General features: G+C 46.5%; 1 protein-coding gene and 1 long non-coding RNA gene across 4 annotated transcripts in view; one reads left to right on the top strand and one right to left on the bottom strand.

Annotated features, from left to right (window-relative positions):
* Positions 1-24,187, bottom strand: part of LOC129837061 (G patch domain-containing protein 8-like) — a 60,518-nt gene extending 36,331 nt beyond the window's left edge. Inside the window, exon 1 of the mRNA XM_055902962.1 lies at positions 23,019-24,187. Coding sequence (XP_055758937.1) covers positions 23,019-23,141 — 123 coding nt within the window. The 5' untranslated portion in view covers positions 23,142-24,187. The remainder of the gene's footprint in view (positions 1-23,018) is intronic.
* On the top strand, positions 1,386-7,446 carry LOC129837066 (uncharacterized). Of its 3 annotated transcripts, none has more exons than XR_008756685.1 (3): positions 1,386-1,609; positions 1,871-2,455; positions 2,712-7,446. It is a non-coding gene; the product is annotated as an uncharacterized LOC129837066 (long non-coding RNA). The 3 variants fall into 3 exon arrangements; XR_008756684.1 differs by having other exon boundaries at positions 1,400-1,609; positions 2,357-2,455; XR_008756683.1 differs by lacking the exon at positions 1,386-1,609 and having other exon boundaries at positions 1,616-2,455.
* Positions 24,188-24,448: the final 261 nt, after the last annotated feature.

The following is a 24,448-nucleotide window of genomic DNA, read 5'->3' as shown; positions in this document are numbered from 1 at the left end:
ACTCATTCTGATTGGCTGGGCTTGGCTCCCCAGTGGGTGGGCCTTGCTCCCAAGTGGGTGGGCCTATGCCCTCTCAGGCCCACCCATGGCTGAGCCCCTGCCCAATCATGTGAAATCCATAGATTAGGGCCTAATGAATGTATTTCAATTAACTGATTTCCTTATATGAACTGTAACTCAGTAAAATCATTGAAATTGTTGCATGTTTCGTTTCAATTCTTTTATGGTCTGTGTGTGTGTCTCTGAGTTGTTGGTATCGATGCATGGTGCTCTTTCAGGGTTATCTCTGACCTGGTCTCATGCATAAACATGGAAATACAAATGGTAATCAAATCAAAACACTTTGATTTAATATAAACTACACACATACACACATATGCGTGCACAAATACATACACACATAGGGCTACAGGCACAAACACAAACACGTGCAGGCACAAACACACACACACACACACACACACACACACACACACACACACACACACACACACACACACACACACACACACACACACACACACACACACACACACACACACACACACACACACACACACACACACACACACACCTAAAGCACAAAGGATGGTCCAACCACTGATCAGTTGACCTGCTAAAAAATTTATGGGGCAGAGAGATGAAAGGAGAAACGCAATATGGAGTGAGAGATGAGAGAACAGGTAGTGGGCAGAGAAAGAAAGAAAATTGTGAAACTAAAAAGTTGAGATGATAGCTGAGGAGAGAGGGAAAATGATGACAAAGGAGAATACGGAAAAAACAAAGAGAGCAAAGGGCAGGTTGACGTTTATTGTCACGAGTCTTGTCCTGGATAGGTCAGCTTGCAAAATCAAAATGGGCTATTATTGAAGAAATCCATGAAAACAAGAATGAGCTTTTAGGTCTTAATTGGAGGTTAAGGTTAAGCATTAGGGTTAGCAGTATGGTTATGGTTAGGGTTAGGTTTAAAATCAGATTTTATGACTTTGTGGCTGTGCTAGCTAGTGACTACTATGCAAAGCTGCCTCAAGAACAAGATTCATGCTGAAAAATAGAGAAGTTAGTAGCAACACAAAACATGTTTTCAGAGATGAACCAGGAAAAAGCTCCCATATGAGATAAACCTTGAAGAATGTTTTAACTTCTATCTATACACCAGTTATGTTTCTTCCATATTGATCTGTGGTTGTGAGTCCATTTTCTTAAATGGAAATGTCACTGCTGCTCTATTTCACTATATATGTCCATTAATATGTTATTAACATATCATATGTGTAGTAAACATTTTAAATTTCCTCATTACACACAAATACAAGTGTTTCTGCATCTCACCGGTAGAAACGGCCAGCTACATTTCCTGGTTGTAAGCAAACCACAATGTCCAGAATTCCTTGCGATTTGGAGATGTATACAGTTGACGTAAGAAAAATCAAAATGTCTGTGTTTGCAGCCAGCACTTTCAGACAGAGGATTTCGAAACGGAACTGAATCAACTGATGGGGTTGCAATGTCGTTGAGCTTTGAAAAGTGATGATATTCCATTGAAATTCCCCTTCACCTCAAAGAGGAAGGCATCCGATCCGCGCAGCAGAAAATAAGTTAAGCTGAGGTAACGTAGCTAACTTTACCTAGCTAACTAACTAGATAACTAGTGAACTACATTTGTTTATCTAAACCAAAATCTAGTTAGCTAGCGTTCATAATATGCTGGCTAGACATTTCAAAGCATAACAATGTAATTAGCCAGCTGCTATCTGGCCATGTGATTTTTAACTTTGCAAGCTAACATTAGCTTCGTTAGGTTATGTTAGCTAACCATTAGCTAGCTAACTAACTATCGCAGAGGCTAACGTGGCTATGTGTTCTTTAGAGTATGATCCCATCAACATCTGCAGCGGCATCAAGCTCAGCACCAAGAACCTAAAATCTACTAAATCTTTCCATGACTCCATGATGAGCAAATAAATAAACTGGAGCTAGGAACAAACATGGTCCGTGTCTTGTTGTCATAGTTGGTGTGTTTACAAGTAGGCTACAACTTCTACTGTAGCTTTCTCTGTGTTATGGAGGCTTAGTTGATTGTTCATGCAAGGCTTGAAGTCTAAATTGGAAAAAATAGGTATTAGTAAGGAGGGGATGGTTTGGGTGACTGACTTGTGTCTGTTGGAGGTGGGTATTGTGTGAAGGTTAGTATGCATGATCTATTGACATGAATGGGGTGGGTGGATATAGTATCTTGTTTGAGTGTGTATTGATGGGGACAAAGTAGTAAAATGTGGCTTAATCACTGACTTCTGTGTGTCCTACACACTAATCCTGCTGCTGCTGATGATGATGGCTTTGACACCGGCTTTAGTAGTACAGCGCCTGTAGACCCATTGGAAGAAAGCTTTCAGCCTGGAATAAGCTCAAGCTCAACATCATCTGACTTTGAAACAAGCCAGGGCAGCCAAAGGTATTTATGAAAGCACAATACCCTCTTTAGAAAACAAAATCACCAATACACTAGGCTGTACACTAAACGTTTCTCATCTTTGCGAACAGCCCATCTCAATGCCCCATTATTGACTCTGAGTGTAACGAAACACGTACCAATCTATTGTACCCTTTTTTTGTTTACAGATGAACACAGATCATTGTATGGTTACACATCCTCATAATCAGTCTTCATGTTTTACACATCCTCATGATCAGTCTTAATGCCTTTCCAGGAGACTTGCAGTACAAACAAATCTTCTGCAAGAGGTCGAAGCAGTGGGGGGTGAAAAAGTGTACGAGAGGCCACATGGCTGTGAAGTGCAGAAAAGAGCAGACGGTTGTCTACAAGGATCCAGAGTCACAGCTCCACTAAACATCTCTGCCAACATCACCACAGCTCCAAAGCCTGCTAAACCAGCTATCATTACCCAACACAAGAAGAGGGTCACCAGCTGAAAAACATTCAGGAACCTGCCTGGAACATTCAACCAACAACATCCATATTTTGTAATATAATATGTAAATGCCTAGTATGCTCACAACTGCATTGTGGTATATATATTGCTAGCTGTTGTACATACAGTTGAAGTGGGAAGATTACATGAACTTAGGTTGGGAGTCATTAAAATTAGATTTTCAACCACAAAACAAATGTCTTGTTAATAAACTATAGTTTTGGCAAGTCGGTTAGGACATCTAATTTGTGCATGACACAAGTAATTTTTCCAACAATTGTTTACAGACAGATTATTTCACAATTCCAGTGGGTCAGAAGTTTAAATACACTAAGTTTACTGTGCCTTTAAACAGCTTGGAAAATTCCAGAAAATCATGGCTTTAGAAGCTTCTGATAGGCTAATTGACATAATTTGAGTCAACTGGAGGTGTACCTGTGGATGTACTTCAAGGCCTACCTTCAAACTCAGTGCCTCTTTGCTTGACATCATGGGAAAATCAAAAGAAATCAGCCAAGACCTCAGAAAAAAAATTGTAGACCTCCACAAGTCTGGTTCATCCTTGGGAGCAATTTCCAAATGCCTGAAGGTACCACGTTCATCTGTACAAACAATAGTACGCAAGTATAAACACCATGGAACCACGCAGCCATCATACCGCTCAGGAAGGAGACGTGTTCTGTCTCCTAGAGATGAAAGTACTTTGGTGCAAAAAGTGCAAATCAATCCCAGAACAACAGCAAAGGACCTTGTGAAGATGCTGGAGGAAACCGGTACAAAAGTATCTATATCCACAGTAAGACAAGTCCTATATCGACACAACCTGAAAGGACGCTCAGCAAGGAAGAAGCCGCTGCTCCAAAACTGCCATAAAAATGCCAAACTACGGCTTGCAACTGCACATGGAGAAATGTCCTCTGGTCTGATTAAACAAAAATAGAACTGTTTGGTCATAATGACCATTGTTATGTTTGGAGGAAAAAGGGGGATGCTTGCAAGCCGAAGAACACCATCCCATCCGTGAAGCACGGGGGTGGCAGCATCATGTTGTGGGGGTGCTTTGCTGCAGGCGGGAATGGTGCACTTCACAAAATAGATGGCATTATGACGAAGGAAAATTATGTGGGTATATTGAAGCAACATCTCAAGACATCAGTCAGAAAGTTAAAGCTTGGTCGCAAATGGGTCTTCCAAATGGACAATGACCCCAAGCATACTTCCAAAGTTGTGGCAAAATGGCTTAAGGACAACAAAGTCAAGGTATTGGAGTGGCCATCACAAAGTCCCGACCTCAATCCTATATAAAATTTGTGGGCAGAACTGAAAAAGTGTGGAGGCCTACAAACCTGACTCAGATACACCAGCTCTGTCAGGAGGAATGGGCCAAAATTCACCCAACTTATTGTGGGAAGCTTGTGGAAGGCTACATGAAATACTTGACCCAAGTTAAACAATTTAAAGGCAATGCTACCAAATACTAATTGAGTGTATGTAAACTTCTGACCCACTGGGAATGTGATGAAAGAAATAAAAGCTGAAATAAATCATTCTCTCTACTATTATTCTGACATTTCACATTCTTAAACTAAAGTGGTGATCCTAACTGACCTAAGACAGGGAATTTTTACAAGGATTAAATGTCAGGAATTGTGAAAAACTGAGTTGAAATGTATTTGGCTAAGATGTATGTAAACTTCTGACTTTAACTGTATGGACAGTGCCTTCGGAAAGTATTCAGACACCTTTACTTTTTCCACATTTTGTTACGTTGCAGCCTTATTCTAAAATGGATTTAAAGAAAACATTATCCTCAGCAATCTACACACAATACCCCATAATGACAAAGTGAAAACAGGTTTTTAGAGATTTTAGAAAATGTATTAAAAATAAAAAGACCCTTTAATTACGTAAGTATTCAGACTCTTTGCTACGAGACTGTTTCCATTGATCATCCTTGAGATGTTTCTACAACTTGATTGGAGTCCACCTGTGGTAAATTCAATTGATTGGACATGATTTGGAAAGGCACACACCTGTCTATATAAGGTCCCACAGTTGACAGTGCATGTCAGAGCAAAAACTATGCCATGAGGTTGAAAGAATTGTCTGTAAAACTCAGAGAAAGGATTGTGTCGTGGCACGGATCTGGGGAAGGGTACCAAACATTTCTGCAACATTGAAGGTCCCCAAGAACACAGTGGCTTCCATCATTCTTAAATTGAAGGAGTTTGGAACCACCAAGACCTTTCCTAGAACTGAGCAATCGGGGGAGAAGGGCCTTGGTCAGGGAGGTGATCAAGAACCCGATGGTTACTCTGACAGAGCTCCAGAGTTCCTCTGTGGAGATGGGAGAACTTTCCAGAAGGACAACCATCTCTGCAGCACTCCACCAATCAAGCCTTTATGGTAGAGTGGCTAGATGGAAGCCACTCCTCAGTAAAAGGCACATGACAGCCCGCTAGGATTTTGCCAAAAGGCACCTAAAGGACTCTCCGACCATGAGAAACAAGATTCTCTGGTCTGATGAAACCAAGATTTTCCTATTTGGCCTGAATGCCAAGCATCACATCTGGAGGAAACCAGGCACCATCCCTACGGTGAAGCATGGTGGTGGCAGCAACATTGTCTGGGGATGTTTTTCAGCGGCAGAGACTGGAAGACTAGTCAGGATTGAAGGAAAGATGAATGGAGCAAAGTACAGAGAGATCCTTGATGAAAACCTGCTCCAGAGTGCTCAGGACCTCAGACTAAGGCGATGGTCCACCTTCCAACAGGACAACGATCCTAAGCACACAGCTAAGATAACGCAGTAGTGGCTTCGGCACAAGTCTCTGAATGTCATTGAGTGGCCCAGCCAGAGCCCGGACTTGAACCCGATCCAACATCTCTGGAGAGACTTGAAAATAGCTGTGCAGCGACGCTCCCTATCCAACCTGACAGAGCTTGAGAGGATCTGCAGAGAAGAATGGGAGAAACTCCCCAAATACATGTGTGCCGAGCTTGTAGCGTCATACCCAAGAATACTCGAGACTGTAAACGCTGCCAAAGGTGCTTCAAAGAAGTACAGAGTAAAAGGTCTGAATACTTGTGTGAATGTGATATTTCAGTTCTTTCTTTTTTTATAAATTTGCAAAAATGTCTAAATGTGTTTTTGCTTGGTCACTATGGGGTATTGTGTGTAGATTGAGGGGGGGGAAACAATTGAATCAATTTTAGAATAAGGCTGTAACGTAACGAAATGGGGAAAGTCAAGGGGTCTGAATACTTTCCAAGTGCATTGTATATAGTGGTGTTTTATATTTCTTGCAAATGTACTGACAAGTGACTAAACGATTACAGCTGTATCAGAAACCAATAAAGTGTCGATGACAACTTCTGGATCAATTCATTGTGAAATTCTTGAAATGTATTTGGATAAACTAGCTTCAAGCTTAATGCAAAAATAAATGATGCAGGGAGTGGGTGTATCATTTGAACTTTAATTTGATGGAAAGCAAACATGCTTCAGTAAATGAGTCTGTCAAGATAGCAAATAAGTAGACACGGCCTGTATTCAAAACAACATTTATTTTTCTCAAGGTGAGTTTACACAGCAGGAACAGTTATGCCAATTTATGACACAGTCAAAAGTTTGGACACACCTACACACCACACATCATCCCAGTTTTTTTTAAATGTATTTTATAGTGAAGACCTCAAAACGATGAAATAACGCATATGGAATCATCTAGTAACCAAAAAGTTTTAAACAAATCCAAATATATTTGAGATTCTTCAAAGTAGCCACGCTTTGCCTTGATGACAGCTTTGCACACGCTTGGCATTCTCTCACCCAGAAAATAATAAAATCAAGAAAACTCTGGAATTAGTAGGTTTGTCCAAACTTTTTACTGGTACTGTATGTACAGTAGAAGAAAAATATACTACTAAAGCTTATAACATACTACACCATTTGCGAGGGAATACTTGCACATGGTGTGTTTTTAAGTGGTGCAGTGAAGTGTTCAGAGTAACTTTGATACAAGGGGAGATTGTTATTATGAGACCTTTCACATCACTTAAGAGTCATCATCTTTTTTCTATCAAAGTGGTATTGTCTGTGAGAGGAAGACATTATTAGACAAGCATGGGCAATCTTTGTGTACTGTCTGTATTCCTACTGTAGCGACCCGCACAGACAGCTGTGTGTTATGTGTTAGGCTAGTAGGTGGTTGTGTTCGCGGGGTCCGACATGTCAGTCAACCTGCTATCTGCCAATCACGGGAATGCCTGGAATGTTCTGATGCCGGGCATCCTGGTGGTTGGCGGAGTGGCGTGGAGGGGGGTTGGGCAGGGGGATGGAGCATTGGAAGTTAAGACCAGGTTTTGCCTTTGTTCTCTCTCTTACGTCTGGGCTTCACAAGAGAAGGTCACGATTGGCTTGTGGGCTATCTTTCATTTATTTGGCGTGGGCTACGGCCAAACAGTAGCCTGTGTAAAGTTGGTTTAATAAACCGTCCATTCGTAAACTCAATCCTCTGTCTGGACAGTTGTTCTTTTATGATCTAGTCAGGTCATTACATTGGTGTCAGAAGTAAAAACGTTGATAAAAGTTAGCCAGCTAGCTAGCTGACTTCTGTGGCTAGCTACCGTAGGTGAGAACGGGGGTTGAAAATGCTTCGAGGGAATCCGAAAGTGAAGGTGGAGGTAGGGGACGATTATGGCCAAGGAGATACGTGTGAATGGACGTCGGAGGTTTTGGCTGAGGAGATCGCCAGGGCGTCGGAGCGCAGAGGCCGCTTGAGGGAGGACGCTAGAGTGATGGCGGCTGAAGCGGGCATGAGCGCCTCGTCGACTGTGTTTCGCGCGGATTCTGGTGGGCGGGCCGAAGTGGTGACGTCGACGCGGCGGGACGAGGAATCTGGGGCTCGGGATGTAAACAAACATGGCGGCGCCCAGTTCCCGGCTGCGTCCGTATCTGTTAAGACCCCGAAGTATTCCGGTAAGGCGGATTGGGAAGCTTTTCATGCTCAGTTTGAACTGTTAGCTCATTTTAGGGGGTGGTCGGATGAAGAAAGGGCACTGCAGTTGGCTTTATGCCTCACGGATGAAGCTCTGTCCTGTTTGATATTGATTAGCCCCGAGGACAGACATGATTATGGCGCTTTAGTGGGAGCACTGAGGAGGCGCTATGGACAGTGTGTACAGCCCGGGCTACTGCGCTCCGAACTGAGTAATAGACGCAGGCAGCCAGGAGAGCCTCTACGGGTGTTAGCTAATGACATTGAGAGCCTCTCTCACATGCCCCCCTCCGTGCAGAGCGAGCTAGCACGGGACCAGTTCATACAGGCGCTCTCTCCTACGGAGCTGCGCATACAGACCCAGCTGGCTCATCCTGAGTCATTGCAGATAGCCTTGGAGATGGCTTTGGAGAGGGAGCTGGTGTGGGCTGGGACTTCAGCTGGGGCTTTGGTGGGGGTGCAGGGAGACACACCCTCTGTGCGAGCTGGGGGGCAGAGCAGCCCGGAGCCGGAAAAGCCTGCATGGGTGGCTGAAATGACAGAACTCATTCGTGCTGTGTCGCTACAGGCGGCACAAAACACACACCCTGGTCCCAGGGTCTGCTGGGGTTGTGGCCAGCCAGGCCATCTGCGCCGAAATTGCCCCATGTCCCCCAGAGCTCAGGGAAACGGCTCGGGGTCCGCATAGACCGGGTAGTGCGGACCCCTGGCTTTCTATCCCAACCACCATCATCTTCAGGAGGAGCCCACCGGCACAGACGGGGAAGCAAGGCTCCACTTCCCCCAGAAGCAGACGAGAGCAAGCGGATGGAGCCTGTTGTTGTGGTGGGCCGGACCTGTGTTGGGGACTTTTGTCATGTCCCTGTCACTGTGGAGGGTGTGCCCTGCTCCGCCCTGGTGGACACTGGGTCCACAGTAACCCTGGTGAGGCCAGATATTGTGCCAGGTTGGACTCAGTGTGAGCCTACAACTGTGCAGCTCCGCACAGTCACAGGTGAGCTGGCACCCATGAAAGGGAAGGGAATAATGACTCTGACAGTAGGGGGCAGGACTGTGCGTCATCCTGTGTGGGTGGCGGCTGTGCAGGACCCTTGTATCCTGGGGTTGGACTTTCTTAGGAGCACAGGCTGCCAGTTAGACCTAAATAGGGGCACACTGAGCTTCCAGGGAGGGCCGGAAGTCACCATGGCCCCCCCTAATGTCACATTCACTCAACCCAACAAACCCTTTACTCCAACAGTTAAAGCAGCAGAGACTCATGGCTGCCCCCCCTCCCCCACAGCTGTGTGTGACTTTTCCCCAGCCCCCCTGTCACCTACTGCGGTGTGTTACATTCCCCCAGCTACCTCCATGACACAGCCCTCTGTGAGCCCAGGCCGCGCCCCCCCAGCCCAGCTACCCCAGATGGGAGAGGAGAGGACACTGTCTGCAGTGAGGGAGATATGGGGGAGGAACTGTGTTGGTCTTGACCCCGAGCAGCAGGAACGGTTGTGGCAGTTGCTGTTTGAATTCAGAGACAGCTTTGCGCTGAGTGAGGAAGAGGTGGGTCAGACTCATCTGGTGCAGCATGAGATCGACACAGGTGATGCTCGGCCCATCAAGATGCGTCCCCGCCGTATCCCGCTGGCACGCCAGGAGGCGGCAGACAAGGCTGTGTTGGAGATGCAGCGGGCAGACTTCATTGAGCCCTCAGACAGCCCCTGGGCGGCGCCAGTCGTCATGGTTCCGAAGAAGGGGGGCAAGCTGAGGTTCTGTGCGGACTACAGGCGGCTGAATGAGGTAACCAGGAAGGACTCATACCCCATACCACGTATCGATGAGTCGCTGGACCTGGTTAGGGGGTCCTCCTGGTTCTCCTCACTAGACCTCCGCAGTGGCTACTGGCAGGTGCCCCTCTCCCCAGAGGCCAGAGCCAAAACTGCATTCTCCACTAACAGAGGACACTGGCAGTTCAAGGTCCTGTGCTTTGGCCTGTGCAACGCTCCAGCTACTTTTGAGCGTTTGATGGACAGGGTGCTGGATGGCATCCCCAGACAGCAGTGTCTGGTATACCTCGATGACATCCTGGCCCATGGCAGCTCCTTCCAGTCAGCCCTGGGGGCGCTACGGCGTGTGCTGGAGAGGGTGGCTGCCGCAGGTCTGAAGCTCCACCCCGAGAAGTGCCACTTCATGAGGAGAGAGGTGTCCTTCTTGGGCCACCGAGTGGGGAAGGAGGGGATCAGCACCATGGAGGACAAGGTAGGGGCTGTCAGAGACTGGCCCACCCCCACCGACCAGCGTCAGCTGAAGAGCTTCCTGGGCCTGGCCTCGTACTACAGGAGGTTTGTACGGGGCTTCTCAAGCGTTGCTGCTCCACTGAACCGCCTGCTGCCGAAGGACAAAGCTTTCACTTGGACAGTGGAGTGTGAGGAGGCGTTCAACACCCTCAAACGTGCACTGATCGAGGCCCCCGTGCTCGCCCCCCCTGACCTCACCTTGCCCTTTATCCTGGACACAGACGCGAGCAATGTGGGCATGGGTGGGGTGCTGGCCCAGGTGGGGCCAGCGGTGGAGAGAGTGGTGGCGTACTTCAGCAAAACATTTGACAAACATGAGCGCCGCTACTGTGTCACCCGGCGGGAGCTCTTGGCTGTTGTGGCTTCCGTCAAACACTTCAAGTACTACCTGGGTGGTCTGCCCTTTACTGTAAGGACTGACCACTCTGCTCTCCAGTGGCTCATGTCTTTCAGAGAGCCAGAGGGCCAGGTGGCACGCTGGTTGGAGGAGCTTCAGCCGTATGACTTCACGGTGGTGCACAGGGCAGGGGCACGCCACTCCAACGCCGACGCCATGTCCCGTCGGCCCTGTACTGCAGACGGCTGCCGCCACTGTGAACGGAGAGAGGGACGGGAGAGAGAGCTGTGTGCAGAGGGGGTCTGTGCCACAGTGTGTCGGGCGAGCGGGCCTGTCTGCTGTGAGCTGCAGACTGTCGACATGGCTGAATGGCGGCAGCAGCAGGGACGGGACACAGACCTACAGCCAGTGCTACAGTGGGTAGAGGCGCAGGTGAGGCCACCATGGGAAGAGGTGACAGCGCTCTCACTCGCGACCAAAGGGTTGTGGTCAAAGTTTGAGAGACTGCGGCTGGCTGATGGCGTGCTACAGCGGACATGGAAGGAGTCAGCTACGGGAGAGGAGAGGTGGCAGGTGGTGGTCCCAAAAGCATTGCGGGAGGCTGTGCTCCAGAGTACTCATGGCGGGGTGGGGACTGGACACTTTGGGGTCACAAAAACACTGCGCCGTCTCCGTCAGGGCTTCTACTGGGGGCAGCACAAGAGGGATGTGGAGGACTTTTGTCGCCGCTGTGACAACTGCACAGCGAGAAAGGGCCCCCCAGGCCGCTCTCATGCTCAGCTCCAACAGTTCCCAGTGGGGGCTCCCATGGAGAGGGTGGGAGTGGATGTAGTTGGGCCGTTCCCCACCACAGACAGTGGAAACCGCTGGGTGCTCACGGCCATGGACTATTTCACAAAATGGCCCGAGGCCTATGCTCTGCCTGACCAGGAGGCAGAGACCATCATCGACGCCCTGACAGCGGGGATGTTCAGCAGGTTTGGAGCTGCAGAGTCCATCCACAGCGACCAGGGCAGAAACTTTGAGTCTCGTGTGTTCGCCACCATGTGTGAGAGGCTGGGTATGCACAAGACCCGCACTACTCCTCTCCATCCTCAAAGTGATGGCCTTGTAGAGCGCTTCAATAAAACGCTTGGACAGCAGCTGGCCATCGTCTCTTCCAAACACCAGCGTGACTGGGACAAACACCTGCCTATGGTCCTCATGGCATGCCGCTCCGCTGTCCAAGACTCCACCTCCTGCACGCCTGCCCTCCTCATGCTGGGGAGAGAGATCCGCACCCCTGCGGAGATGGCATTTGGTCGGCCCCTGGATAGCCCTCATGTTCCCCCGGGGCCGGAGTATGCCCGGAGACTCCAGGACCGCCTGGAGACAGCCCACACCTTCGCCAGAGAGCAGCTGGTGAATGCAGGTGTGAGGCAGAAGAGGAACTATGACGTGCACACCCGGGGAAGGCACTTTGTGGCTGGGGAGCTGGTCTGGGTCTACAGCCCGCTAAGGAAAAAAGGCAGATGCCCCAAGTTGGACAGTCACTGGGTGGGACCCTGCAGTGTCCTGGAGAGGGTAGGGGAGGTTGTTTACCGGGTGCAGCTTCCTCCCAGGGGGAGAAAGGTGGCACTGCACCGGGACAGGTTAGCCCCATACAGAGGGGCCTCTTCTCCCCAAACCCCAGGAACCCCCACAATTCCCCTCTCTGGCAATGCCATTCTCCAGGCACCCACCCCCAGGTGCCGCAGACAAGGCTCCAGACAGCCCACTCCCCCTGTCTCCCCCCCTGTGTCACCGCGTGGTTCCCCAGAGCCACGGACTGTATTACCCGTTCCCGCTTCCTTGTCCCCCATATCCCTGCCTTCATCCCCTGGTTCCCAGAGGGGCACTCTGCGACCATCACGGCCACGCAGGCAAAGGAGACCTCCGGGTCGCTTCAGAGACTTTGTTTGTTCCCTCGGGGACGAGGGACTTTGTGGTGGGGGGGCTGTGTAGCGACCCGCACAGACAGCTGTGTGTTATGTGTTAGGCTAGTAGGTGGTTGTGTTCGCGGGGTCCGACATGTCAGTCAACCTGCTATCTGCCAATCACGGGAATGCCTGGAATGTTCTGATGCCGGGCATCCTGGTGGTTGGCGGAGTGGCGTGGAGGGGGGTTGGGCAGGGGGATGGAGCATTGGAAGTTAAGACCAGGTTTTGCCTTTGTTCTCTCTCTTACGTCTGGGCTTCACAAGAGAAGGTCACGATTGGCTTGTGGGCTATCTTTCATTTATTTGGCGTGGGCTACGGCCAAACAGTAGCCTGTGTAAAGTTGGTTTAATAAACCGTCCATTCGTAAACTCAATCCTCTGTCTGGACAGTTGTTCTTTTATGATCTAGTCAGGTCATTACACTACTGTAGCAGCATGGTGTACAATATGAGAAATCTCACAGACACACTACAGCTAGCTACAAGCTATTGGAGTATAGTTACTCCAATACTAATATGAGTCATAAAGCCAAAGTCATTCTTTTACTCTATGCCATCATCATCAAAACATTTCTTCTTATTTTTTCCTAATGAGAGGCACTGAGGCTAGCTAGGCTAGTTAGCCAGCTAGCTATAGTGCTAGACTACAGTACATTTTAGGTATTGCAAACATGCCTAGCTAGCTAGCGAAACTTGGCTAGCTTGCCTTGTTGTGGTAGTAGCAAGGCCGTTATGGCTGAATCGATCACTAAATTGTACTGTACTGAACAATATTGCCTTGCGTAAAAAGACATCTGGTATTGTTAACAGTAGCTCGGTACCGACAGCAAAACAACTTACTTAATTGTCATTTGCCCTCCCGAGTCCTGTTCCAGCTGGTTTGGGCTGCTGCCACTACTTGCTGGTCTCGCAATTCTTTTTCTTTCTTGCTCTTCAGTGTATTCTGGATCAAATAAATAGGGCTGTGTGTTCCTATGTAAAATAGCAACAAATAAATTGTCATCCAGCTCTTCTTGGAAAAAGGAATCATCAGAAGCAGCCATTGTAACTAATTATTTAGCAATCTCGGATAGACACTGCACGTTAACATAGATCCCATGAACCTGTGAACGTACAGAGGGTGGGAACAAGGAAGTAGGGCTCCCGTTGGCTGTAATCTTTAAAAATGAGTCAACCTAGATATCCAGCAATGTCCTGGCAGATAGGAACATTCTTGAGACAAGTCCAATGGCTCTATTGAACAAGGACAAACATATCTACTCGCAGCTAGCGTGATCGTGCAGTCGGCAAAACACAAAATGCACAAAAACTGCTACAAAACATGAATCCATTCATTTTTAGATCAGACAGCAGGTGCAATCATTGGTTGAACAAAAATTCTAAAATACCGCAATAGTGCATAATTATGTCTGAAACACCCTCTCATCACACATAATTATGTCTGAAACACCCTCTCATCACACATAATTATGTCTGAAACACCCTCTCATCACACATAATTATGTCTGAAACACCCTCTCATCACACATAATTATGTCTGAAACACCCTCTCATCACACATAATTATGTCTGAAACACCCTCTCATCACACATAATTATGTCTGAAACACCCTCTCATCACACATAATTATGTCTGAAACACCCTCTCATCACACATAATTATGTCTGAAACACCCTCTCATCACACATAATTATGTCTGAAACACCCTCTCATCACACATAATTATGTCTGAAACACCCTCTCATCACACATAATTATGTCTGAAACACCCTCTCATCACACATAATTATGTCTGAAACACCCTCTCATCACACATAATTATGTAGGGAGACAGAAAAAACAGCCCAGCGTTGACATTTCCCTTTAAGCTCTCTCCCTCCCTCTACACATATCTCTCTCTCCCGCTCGTTCTTTCTAGATGATTAGCTAGAATGGTGCTCCAGATGGTTAGCAATTATCAAATTCTCCAATCACTTGGGTGTGTGTGTTAATAATTATCAAATGTGCAGATCAGTAATGACCATAAAGGAAAACAGCTGCCTCTAATCCACAGGGAGAGAGGTGGGCAACCTGAGAGAGAGTTAGTGTGTGTGTGTGTGTGTGTTGTGTGTGTGTGTGTGTGTGTGTGTTCAGGACTTCATTACTACAACACCATATAGGCACTCAATCACCAGAGTAGACTGAATGTGCATCTGGATCAGAATGTCCTTTAGTCTGAGTTTAGCTTTTAGTGCCCAGACTGTATTTTTCTCCCTGTGTGTGTGTGTGTGTGTGCGGGCCTGCTTGCCTGTGTGGTCCTGTTGCAGGGGCACAGTGCTGATATTACACTTGCATTTATCAACCAAAGGTGATGCAATTAAAACCGCAATGAATTCATTAGTCTGCGCAAATCCAATATTAACAATGACTGAGCTGAAGTCAAACTCTGTAAAATGTAATTATCTGAGTCAGAGAATCACACATCTTACTCACACAAACACACACATCTCGCACAGTTATTTTGCTGCCCCTACCCCATTCTCTCTATCTTTTTTTATTTTATTTTTTATTTCACCTTTATTTAACCAGGTAGGCTAGTTGAGAACAAGTTCTCATTTGCAACTGCGACCCTGCCAAGATAAAGCATAGCAATTCGACACATACAACAACACAGTTACACATGGAATAAACAAAACATACAGTCAATAATACAGTAGAAAAATAAGTCTATATACAATGTGAGCAAATGAGGTGAATGAGATCTTTGCAGTAGTGTGATTGACAGCTGAAGAGGGAAGTGTTGAGAGCTCTGTTTATTCCCCACACTTGGATCAGAGGTGTGTATGATCTTGTCTGTGTGTGTTTCAAATCAAATCAACTCAAGTCAAATTTTATTAGTCACATGCGTTGAATACAACAGGTGTACTGGGAAATGCTTACTTACGAGCCCCTAACAAACAATGCAGTAACAAAAAGAAACAAGTAATTAAAGAGCAGCAGTAAAATAACAATAGCGAGACTATATACAGGGGGGTACCGGTACATAGTCAATGTGCGGGGCACCGGTTAGTCAAGGTAATTGAGGTAATATGTACATGTAGGTAGAGTTATTAAAGTGATTAAAGATAATACACAGAGAGTAGCAGCGGTGTAAAGAGGAGCGGGGGGGGGGGGGGGGATGCAAATAGACTGGGTAGCCATTTGATTAGATGTTCATGAGTCTTATGGCTTGGGGATAAAAGCTGTTTAGAAGCCTCTTAGACTTAGACTTGGCGCTCCGGCACCGCTTGCCGTGTGGTAGCTGGGAGGACAGTCTATGACTAGGGTGGCTGGAGTCTTTGAAAATATTTTTGGCTTTCCTCTGACACCGCCTAGTATATAGGTACTGGATGTCAGGGAGCTTGGCCCCAGTGATGTACTGGGCTGTACGCACTACCCTCTGTAGCGCCTTACGGTCAGATGCTGAGCAGTTGCCATACCATGCGGTGATGCAACCGGTCAGGATGCTCTCGATGGTGCAGCTGTAGAACCTTTTGAGGATCTGGCGACTGTCACAACTGTCTTGGTGTGCTTGGACCATGTTAGTTTGTTGGTGATGTGAACACCAAGGAACTTGAAGCTTTCAACCTGCTTCATTACAGCCCCGTCAATAAGAATGGGGGCGTGCTTGGTTCTCTTTTTCCTGTAGTCCACAATCATCTCCTTTGTCTTGATCACGTTCAGGGATAGGTTGTTGTCCTGGCACCACATGGCCAAGTCTCTGACCTCCTCCCTATAGGCTGTCTCCTTTGTTGTCAGTGATCAGACCTACCACTGTTGGCCTACCACTGTTGTATTATGATGGTGTTGGAGTCATGCCTGGCCGTGCAGTCATGAGTGAACAGGGAGTACAGGACGGGACTGAGCACGCACCCATAAGGGGCCCCGGTGTTGAAGATCAGCGTGGCGGATGTGTTGTTACCTACCCTTACCACCTGGGGGCGGCCCGTCAGGAAGTCCAGGAACCAGTTGCAGAGGGAGGTGTTTAGTCCCAGGGTCCTTAGCTTAGTGATGAGCTTTGAGGGCACTACGGTGTTGAACGCTGAGCTGTAGTCAATGAATAATGTTCCTTTTGTCCAGGTGGGAAAGGGCAGTGTGGAGTGCAATAGAGATTGCATCATCTGTGGATCTGTTATGGTGGTATGCAAATTGGAGTGGGTCTAGGGTTTCTGGGATAATGGTGTTGTGAGCCATGACCAGCCTTTCAAAGCACTTCATGGCTAGAGACGTGAGTACTACGGGTTGGTAGTCATTTGGACAGGTTATCTTAGTGTTCTTGGGCACAGGCACTATGGTGGTCTGCTTGAAACATGTTGGTATTACAGACTCGGACAGGGAGTGGTTGAAAATGTCAGTGAAGACACTTGCCAGTTGGTCAGCGCATGCTCGCAGTACACGTCCTGGTAATCCGTCTGGCCCTGCGGCCTTGTGAATGTTGACCTGTTTAAAGGTCTTACTCACATCGGCTGCAGAGAGTGTGATCACACAGTCTTCCGGAACAGCTGGTGCTCTCATGCATGTTTCAGTGTTATTTGCCTCGAAGCGAGCATAGAAGTAGTTTAGCTCATCTGGTAGGCTCATGTCACTGGGCAGCTCTCGGCTGTGCTTCCCTTTGTAGTCTGTAATGGTTTGCAAGCCCTGCCACAACCGACGAGCATCAGAGCCGGTGTAGTACGATTCTTGGTCCTGTATTGACGCTTTGTCTGTTTGGTGGTTCATCGGAGGGCATAGCGGGATTTCTTATAAGCTTCCGGGTTAGAGTCCCGCTCCTTGAAAGCAGCAGCTCTATCCTTTAGCTCAGTGCGGATGTTGCCTGTAATACATGACTCTGGTTGAGGTATGTACGTACGGTCACTGTGGGGAAGACATCATCGATGCACTTATTGATGAAGCCAATGACTGATGTGGTGTACTCCTCAATGCCATCAGAGGAATCCTGGAACATTTTCCAGTCTGTGCTTGCAAAACAGTCCTGTAGCTTAGCACCTGCTTCATCTGACCACTTTTTTAATGATCGAATCTCTGGTGCTTCCTGATTAAATTTTTGCCTTTTATCAGGAATCAGGATAGAATTATGGTCAGATTTGCCAAATGGAGGGGGAGGGTGGGCTTTGTATGCGTCTCTGTGTGTGGAGTAAAGGTGGTCCAGAGTTTTTTTTCCCTCTGGTTGCACATTTAATATGCTGATAGAAATTTGGTAAGGCCGATTTAAGTTTCCCTGCATTAAAGTCCCCGGCCACTAGGAGTGCCGCCTCTGGGTGAGCGTTTTCCTGTTTGCTTATGGCAGAATACAGCTCATTGAGTGCAGTCTTAGTGCCAGGTGGTATGTAGACAGCTACGAAAAATACAGATGAAAACTCTAGGTAGATAGTGTGGTCTACAGCTTATCATGAGATACTCTACCTCAGGCGAGCAAAACCTCGAGACTTCCTTAGATATTGTGCACCAGCTGTTATTTACAAAAATACATAGTCCACCGCCCCTTGTCTTACCAGACGCGGCTTCTATCCTGCCGATACAGCGTATAACCAGCCAGCTGTATGTTGATAGTGTTGTCTTTCAGCCATGACTCCGTGAAGCATGAGATATTACAGTTTTGAATGTCCCGTAGGCAGTTTAATCTTCCGTGTAGGTCATCGATTTTATTTTCCAATGATTGCACGTTTGCTAGCAGAATGGAAGGCAGTGGGGGTTTATTCGAACGCCTACGAATTCTCCGAAGGCAGCCCGTCATCCGCCCCCTTTTCTCTGCCTTCTCTTCATGCAAATGACGGGGATCTGGGCCTGTTCTCGGGAAAGCAGTATGTCGTTCACGTCGGGCTCATTAAAGGAAAAAAAATATTCTGACAGTTAGTGGTGAGTAATCGCAGTTCTGATGTCCAGAAGTTATTTTTGGTCATAAGAGACGGTAGCAGCAACATTATGTAAAAAAATCAGTTACAAACAACGCAAAGAAACAAACAAAAACACAATTGGATAGGAACACGTAAAACGTCAGCCTTCTTCTCGGTACCATCTTAAAACTGTTTTGATGTACAGGTATATTTCACTGATATGTTAGACATCAGATGAAACACCAGTAACGATATAGCACAGTATAACATCCACACACATATACCAGCAATAGGCTGAAACAGCAGAACTGTGACTGTGTCTGAAAGTTTAGCAGTGGCAGTTTGGTATTCAACACAATACGTGCCAAGAGGTGCCAGTCTGAAATGCTTTCAGTTGGGCCTGATGGTATTTGTGTGTGCGTGCATTTGTGTGTGTGTGTGTGTGTGTGTGTGTGTGTGTGTGTGTGTGTGTGTGTGTGTGTGTGTGTGTGTGTGTGTGTGTGTGTGTGTGTGACCCTGCTCCACCACATCAGTGTTAGACTGGTTCAGTGCTGACCACCACAAAGTGTTCTACTGATCACCACTAATGTCCTCCTACAGCACTGTTCGGACCCCTGGAGGCTAACTGGCTATAGGCAGGTCAATATTGGACACTTGCCATATAAGTGACGGCAGCCGTTATGGCGGTGTGCTGCTATAGTAATCAAATAGTGCACCGGTTCCAATTGGCTCATTCATCCTCCCTCCTCTCCCCTGTAACTATTCCCCAGATCGTAGATATGAATGAAAATGCGTTCTCAGTCAACATACCTGGTAAAATAAGGGTAAAAGAAACAGTCTAAATGCTGAAATGCAGTTGAAATAACCCAATCAGGCCACTTTAAGGCAATGAACAAAATGGGTACTGCGTTGTGCTGACAAACCTCTCCAAACACAGAGAGAGAGAGAGAGAGAGAAGAGCTGAAGGGGTAATGAGTCCCTTGCCTTGAGGGGTATAGAGAATTCCTCTCTCTCCCCTCTCTAATTCCTCCTCTTCTTTCTCCTACTCTCTTTAGTTCCTTTCTCCTCACTCCCCCTCTTCCCCCACTGCTCTTAAACCCTCAGGCCTCAGATAACTATAGGAAAGTAAGCTTTGTAGTGGTAATGAAGGTTGGAACAATGACTCACCAGTGATGATGCTACAGGAGCGCTGTACTAATGATGATAATAATGTACATATGGAAACACAATTTAGATACGGCCTCAGGACTCCACTTCACAAGTTGGTTCAACTGTTAAAGACTTTGTTAAAGACTTGTTCAAGAACGACAAGACTCTACGCACTGTATAGTTTGTTAACTAAACTTTACATCACACACACAAATAACAACACACACATTATTATTAAAATAATTCAAATAACCAACTCATCATCAAGCTTGGATTATTTGAATCAGCTATGTAGTGCTAGGGCAGGACCCAAAACATGCAGGACCGAGTTTGGGAGACCCTGGTGTAGAAGACAGTGGTTCTGTTCTCTCATGACACCCTCTTATCAGACCGAACATGACAGCCTGGTAATAAGAACAGTAAACACACACTCACACGGCAGCTGCTCCTCTCTTCCGTCAGCTCTGCCAGTTCGTCTCATTCTCGCATTAACAACTCATAAATCATGTGTGAATTACTTGAGACCCTTGGAGCATGCCCAAATATCCCCCCACCCCACACACACACACACACACACAGATGTAGAGAAGGCGATAAAGTCTGGGAACTGAGAAGTCAACTCAGACTAAAGGCCAGTCTAATCCAGAGACCCAGGCTACATTGACACTAAGGAAAGGTTAGGAGAATACTCTGAAAGGTTAGGAAGTGAACGTTATTTATATTGAAGATACCTAGAGGTAATTGGACCTCTTTGAAATGAAAATGGATGGCATGTAACCTTTCCCCTCCAAAATGATAATTAAAACCAAATAGCAGGGAATATTAAAATCAATTCTTAGTCGTCTATGAATGTTGCAGTCGGGATTTCTATCAAATCAATCCGTGATTGAGAAACACTGCTGTATTCATACCATATTCATGCTATCGTCTAGAGGGCGGCACTTACCAATTTAAGCGTTGGGAGCCGTCCACACCACTGAGCAATAATAAGAACGGTCCCCACCAAGGACGATAACTATAATGATAAACTATAGGCTACATAACTATAAAATGTTGGCAAGCATCCACACTAGCTGAAAGTTTATCGTTCTACAGTAGCCTACACCTGTCAATCAACAGATCAAAGCATCCTACTGCACACTCTATAGGCCTATTATTAAGGTGGTAACACAGACCGTTCAGGGTGTGTTTGTCATCATAGTGACAACTGCTAATACTACTTCAATACTACTATGTAGGCTAATGAAAAATATAATATAGAAACTCTCATTTAAATGAAATGTAGATATTCAACCACAAATGCTGTTTAGCCTGCACATCTTTTACATCATGACATTTCTTGCCTCATTGCTCAAGTGGTTTGCAAGTGGTTTCCATTTTTCTAATGGATGTCAATTCGTTTGGATATTCTTTTTCACTGTGCTCATCACTGTCTGTCATGTGCAACAATTTAATACATCAGAGCAACAATATTATCATCACTGGCCAGTGATGCATTCTCTCCGCAACTTTCGCCGACAGTTAATTTGGCCTAGGCCAATTTTACATTCAGCAATTAGCAAGAGCAAGCCTGCTTCTCTCCAAAAAAAGCCTATTAGGCCTAATATTAAAAATAAATATTTTTTGCGGGTACTATTTAATGAAGCTGCCAGTTGAGGACTTGTGAGGCGTCTGTTTCTCAAACTAGACACTCTAATGTACTTGTCCACTTGCTCAGGTGTGCACCGGGGCCTCCCACTCCTCTTTCTATTCTGGTTAGAGCCAGTTTGCGCTGTTTTGAGAAGGGAGTAGTACACTGCGTTGTACTAGATCTTCAGTTTCTTGGCAATTTCTCTCATGGGGTCTTCCTGGGGTTCACACATTTCTCAAAACAAGAAAAGACTGACGAGTTTCAGAAGAAAGATCTTTGTTTCTGGCCATTTTGAGCCAGTAATCGAACCCACAAATGTTGATCCTCCAGATACTTTAATCGGAACAACAGTTTTCAACTGTGCTAACATAATTGCAAAAGGGTCTTCTAATTCAAAAAGGCACTCGCACATCTGAGCAATCTTATTTGCAGGTGCATGGCAACAATTGAACAAGATGAAGGAAAAAGGAAACTGCACACTGCTCTTGATAGTATCACCGATATTTAATAAGCTTTACGTATCGGCCACACGGCCTTCGTCAGAGTTTTTTAATGATCAATTAGCCTTTTAAAATGATAAACTTGGATTAGCTAACACAACGTGCCATTAGAACACAGTAGTGATGGTTGCTGATAATGGGCCTCTGTACGCCTATGTAGATGTTCCATTAAAAATCTGCCGTTTCCAGTAACAATAGTCATTTACAACATTAATGTTAAAATATTTTTTTACTAATCAGATTTATATGAATTAACAGGATAGGATAAATGTATCACTCAAAAAGAAAAGGAGAACAACTTGTAGGCATCCAGATAGTCCAGCCATCCACATGGACAGATATCCTCTCCATTCTGTAGCATCTCCTCCAACACCAGATTTCATCTATTGACTTTTTTCCGCATTGAGGAACCATCTCCTATCAACTCCAAAATTCCATTGAACTTTTCAAGGCTCTCTTCCACGGACAGAGACTGCAAGAAACCTATACATTATTGTGAAGATCATTTTTCACAAGCTGTGTTCCTTGCTTAATTGTATGGCGCCATGCTTGTTTTTTGGTGCTTTGAAAGCAACTGGGAACTCAGATTTAAAAAAAAAGTTTAAATCATGACATCAGTGATCTTCAGGTCGGAAAGTCTGAGCTTTAGAAAGATGCCATAGTTTCCGACTTTGAATTCAGAGTTTAATCTGAAGTCGGAAGAGAGCGCACTGAAGATGGAAGTCGGAGATTTCAGAGTTCCCAGTTGTTTTGAATGCAGCAATTCTGTTGCGTGCCAGCGCCCTACGTCATCACTACACGTGCTATTTTATTCGCCAGATACTCTACACACACACCTTCTGGATACGCCAAACACAAAGAGGGACTGATCAAACAGCCAATGGAAAGGCAAACGCTAAATGCCCACACAGTTGGGCTAAGCGAGGAGATGAGAGAGAGCAGGGTTGTACACTAAAGTTACACATAGTCGAATTCAATACCTAAATTCCAAAATACTGACAAATGCTTACATTTAATCGATAAAAAATGACATGACCCTCCCCTGGATAAAAAATACATAAATACTAAACCCTCCAGCTGGCTGAAATTGAAAAAGCATTTCACTCCCCCATTTGCCTCCAGGTAACAATTGCCTAAATTTCGAATGGTCCCTTAGAAGGATAGTCTGCCAGCACCACCATCTGTAGAGAAAGAAGGTTCCACCTGAGCACCAAAATAACTTAGAAGGCTTGGCATTTTCCACACACACACACACACACACACACACACACACACACACACACACACACACACACACACACACACACACACACACACACACACACACACACACACACACACACACACACACACACACACACACACACACACACAGGTACATTACCGGTGATTGGTTGGAGGCCGTGCGACAGAGTGGTCCCCTGAAGACACCCTTCACACGCCGGAAGTGGCCGTTGCTCAGGTGTGTGGAGCTGATGACCAGGTAATAGCACGTGCTGCACGACATCCGACCTTGTGGGGCTGCGCTCCCCCATGCGCAGGGGTTCGCGTGTGTGCGGACGTCAGTCCGTCCGGCTTACCGGACTCTTCACCAGGTGAAGCAGAGTCAAGTGTCCCTCCTCTCAGTCCGAGTCCGACCAAGGGGAGGGGAGGATATTCAGCTACTCCTCCGGGAAAATGGAACTTCAATAAAAAGTGTTTCTTCTTTATTATTAAATTAATCCTTCAGGTTGCTTACAGAAATAAGCATGAGTAATGCACTGAGGGTCCGTTAAATAGTCAGGGCGGTAGGATTTGTAGCCTGTTGATGACATAGGTTGCCATGCTAATGTTCTAGTAAAATGAGAAATCTAGCTCCTGGTAAAGAATATGTATTATTTATATCTCTCTTTCCTTCTTCCCTTTCCCCTCTCTCGACTATACCTCTCTCCTTTCTCTCTCCTTTCAGTTCTGGGGAGAGGCGAGGGTGTTTAGTGTGGCGGTATCTGATGGCATTGAGAACGTCTCGAGCAGATTTACCGAGCAGAGTTAGATGCTGTCGACAGGTGTATTGCGCCCCTGGAAGAAAAAAAAACGTTATTTTCCTGATAGATTCCAGACGGTTTAGTTCGTGGATGAATAACTGTAAATCCAGTCACCGAGTTTATAGGTTATCTCTAGTACATGCAGACAGACAGACACAGCTGTGTCCGTTCTCTGAAAAGAGCGCGTGAGTTTTTGGTGTTTGCTGTTGCAGCACGGAGTGTTCAACAAAGCTACAGAGGCCGTTCCCCGATAATCTGTCTCGTCTCTTTCGTTGGTGGAGCTGTCACTGTGACACGCGCGCTCCAGTCACCCGGGTTCCGACGCAGAGAAAGAGAGGAGGAGGGGGGTATCGCTCATGACTCCGTTCAGTCTGAATAATCAGAGGCGCCTTTTCACTCTCTCTCTCTTTCCTCCGCACACTGTGAGAGTGAACGGGGTCGACGAGGAGAGAGAGTCCCGTCTGCGTAATCGGTGCTGCACTACAGCTAAGTCCGGTTCTGTTATGTCTGACAATCAGTCAGGTGTGTGTGTGTGTGTGTGTGTGTGTGTGTGTGTGTGTGTGTGGCACCCTCATGTCTGTTTGGGGACGGTGAACCAGCGAGTCTAGTCTTCCAGGAACTTTCTCTCTGCCCGCCCGCCCTCCCTCCCTCCCTCTTTCCCTCTTTCCCCTCCCTCATCATTTCATAGCAACCATCAAATTAAAAGCGCCAATTCAGTAAAGACCCCCAATGGCTCTTTTCACAGAGCTGATCGGCTACTAGTCAAACATTGGTAGTCAACTCGTATCCG

Source organism: Salvelinus fontinalis, chromosome 38, assembly GCF_029448725.1.
Source record: "Salvelinus fontinalis isolate EN_2023a chromosome 38, ASM2944872v1, whole genome shotgun sequence".
NCBI lineage: Eukaryota > Metazoa > Chordata > Actinopteri > Salmoniformes > Salmonidae > Salvelinus > Salvelinus fontinalis.
Note: the sequence above shows the minus strand (reverse complement) of the source record. Positions and strands in the feature narration are given on the sequence as shown.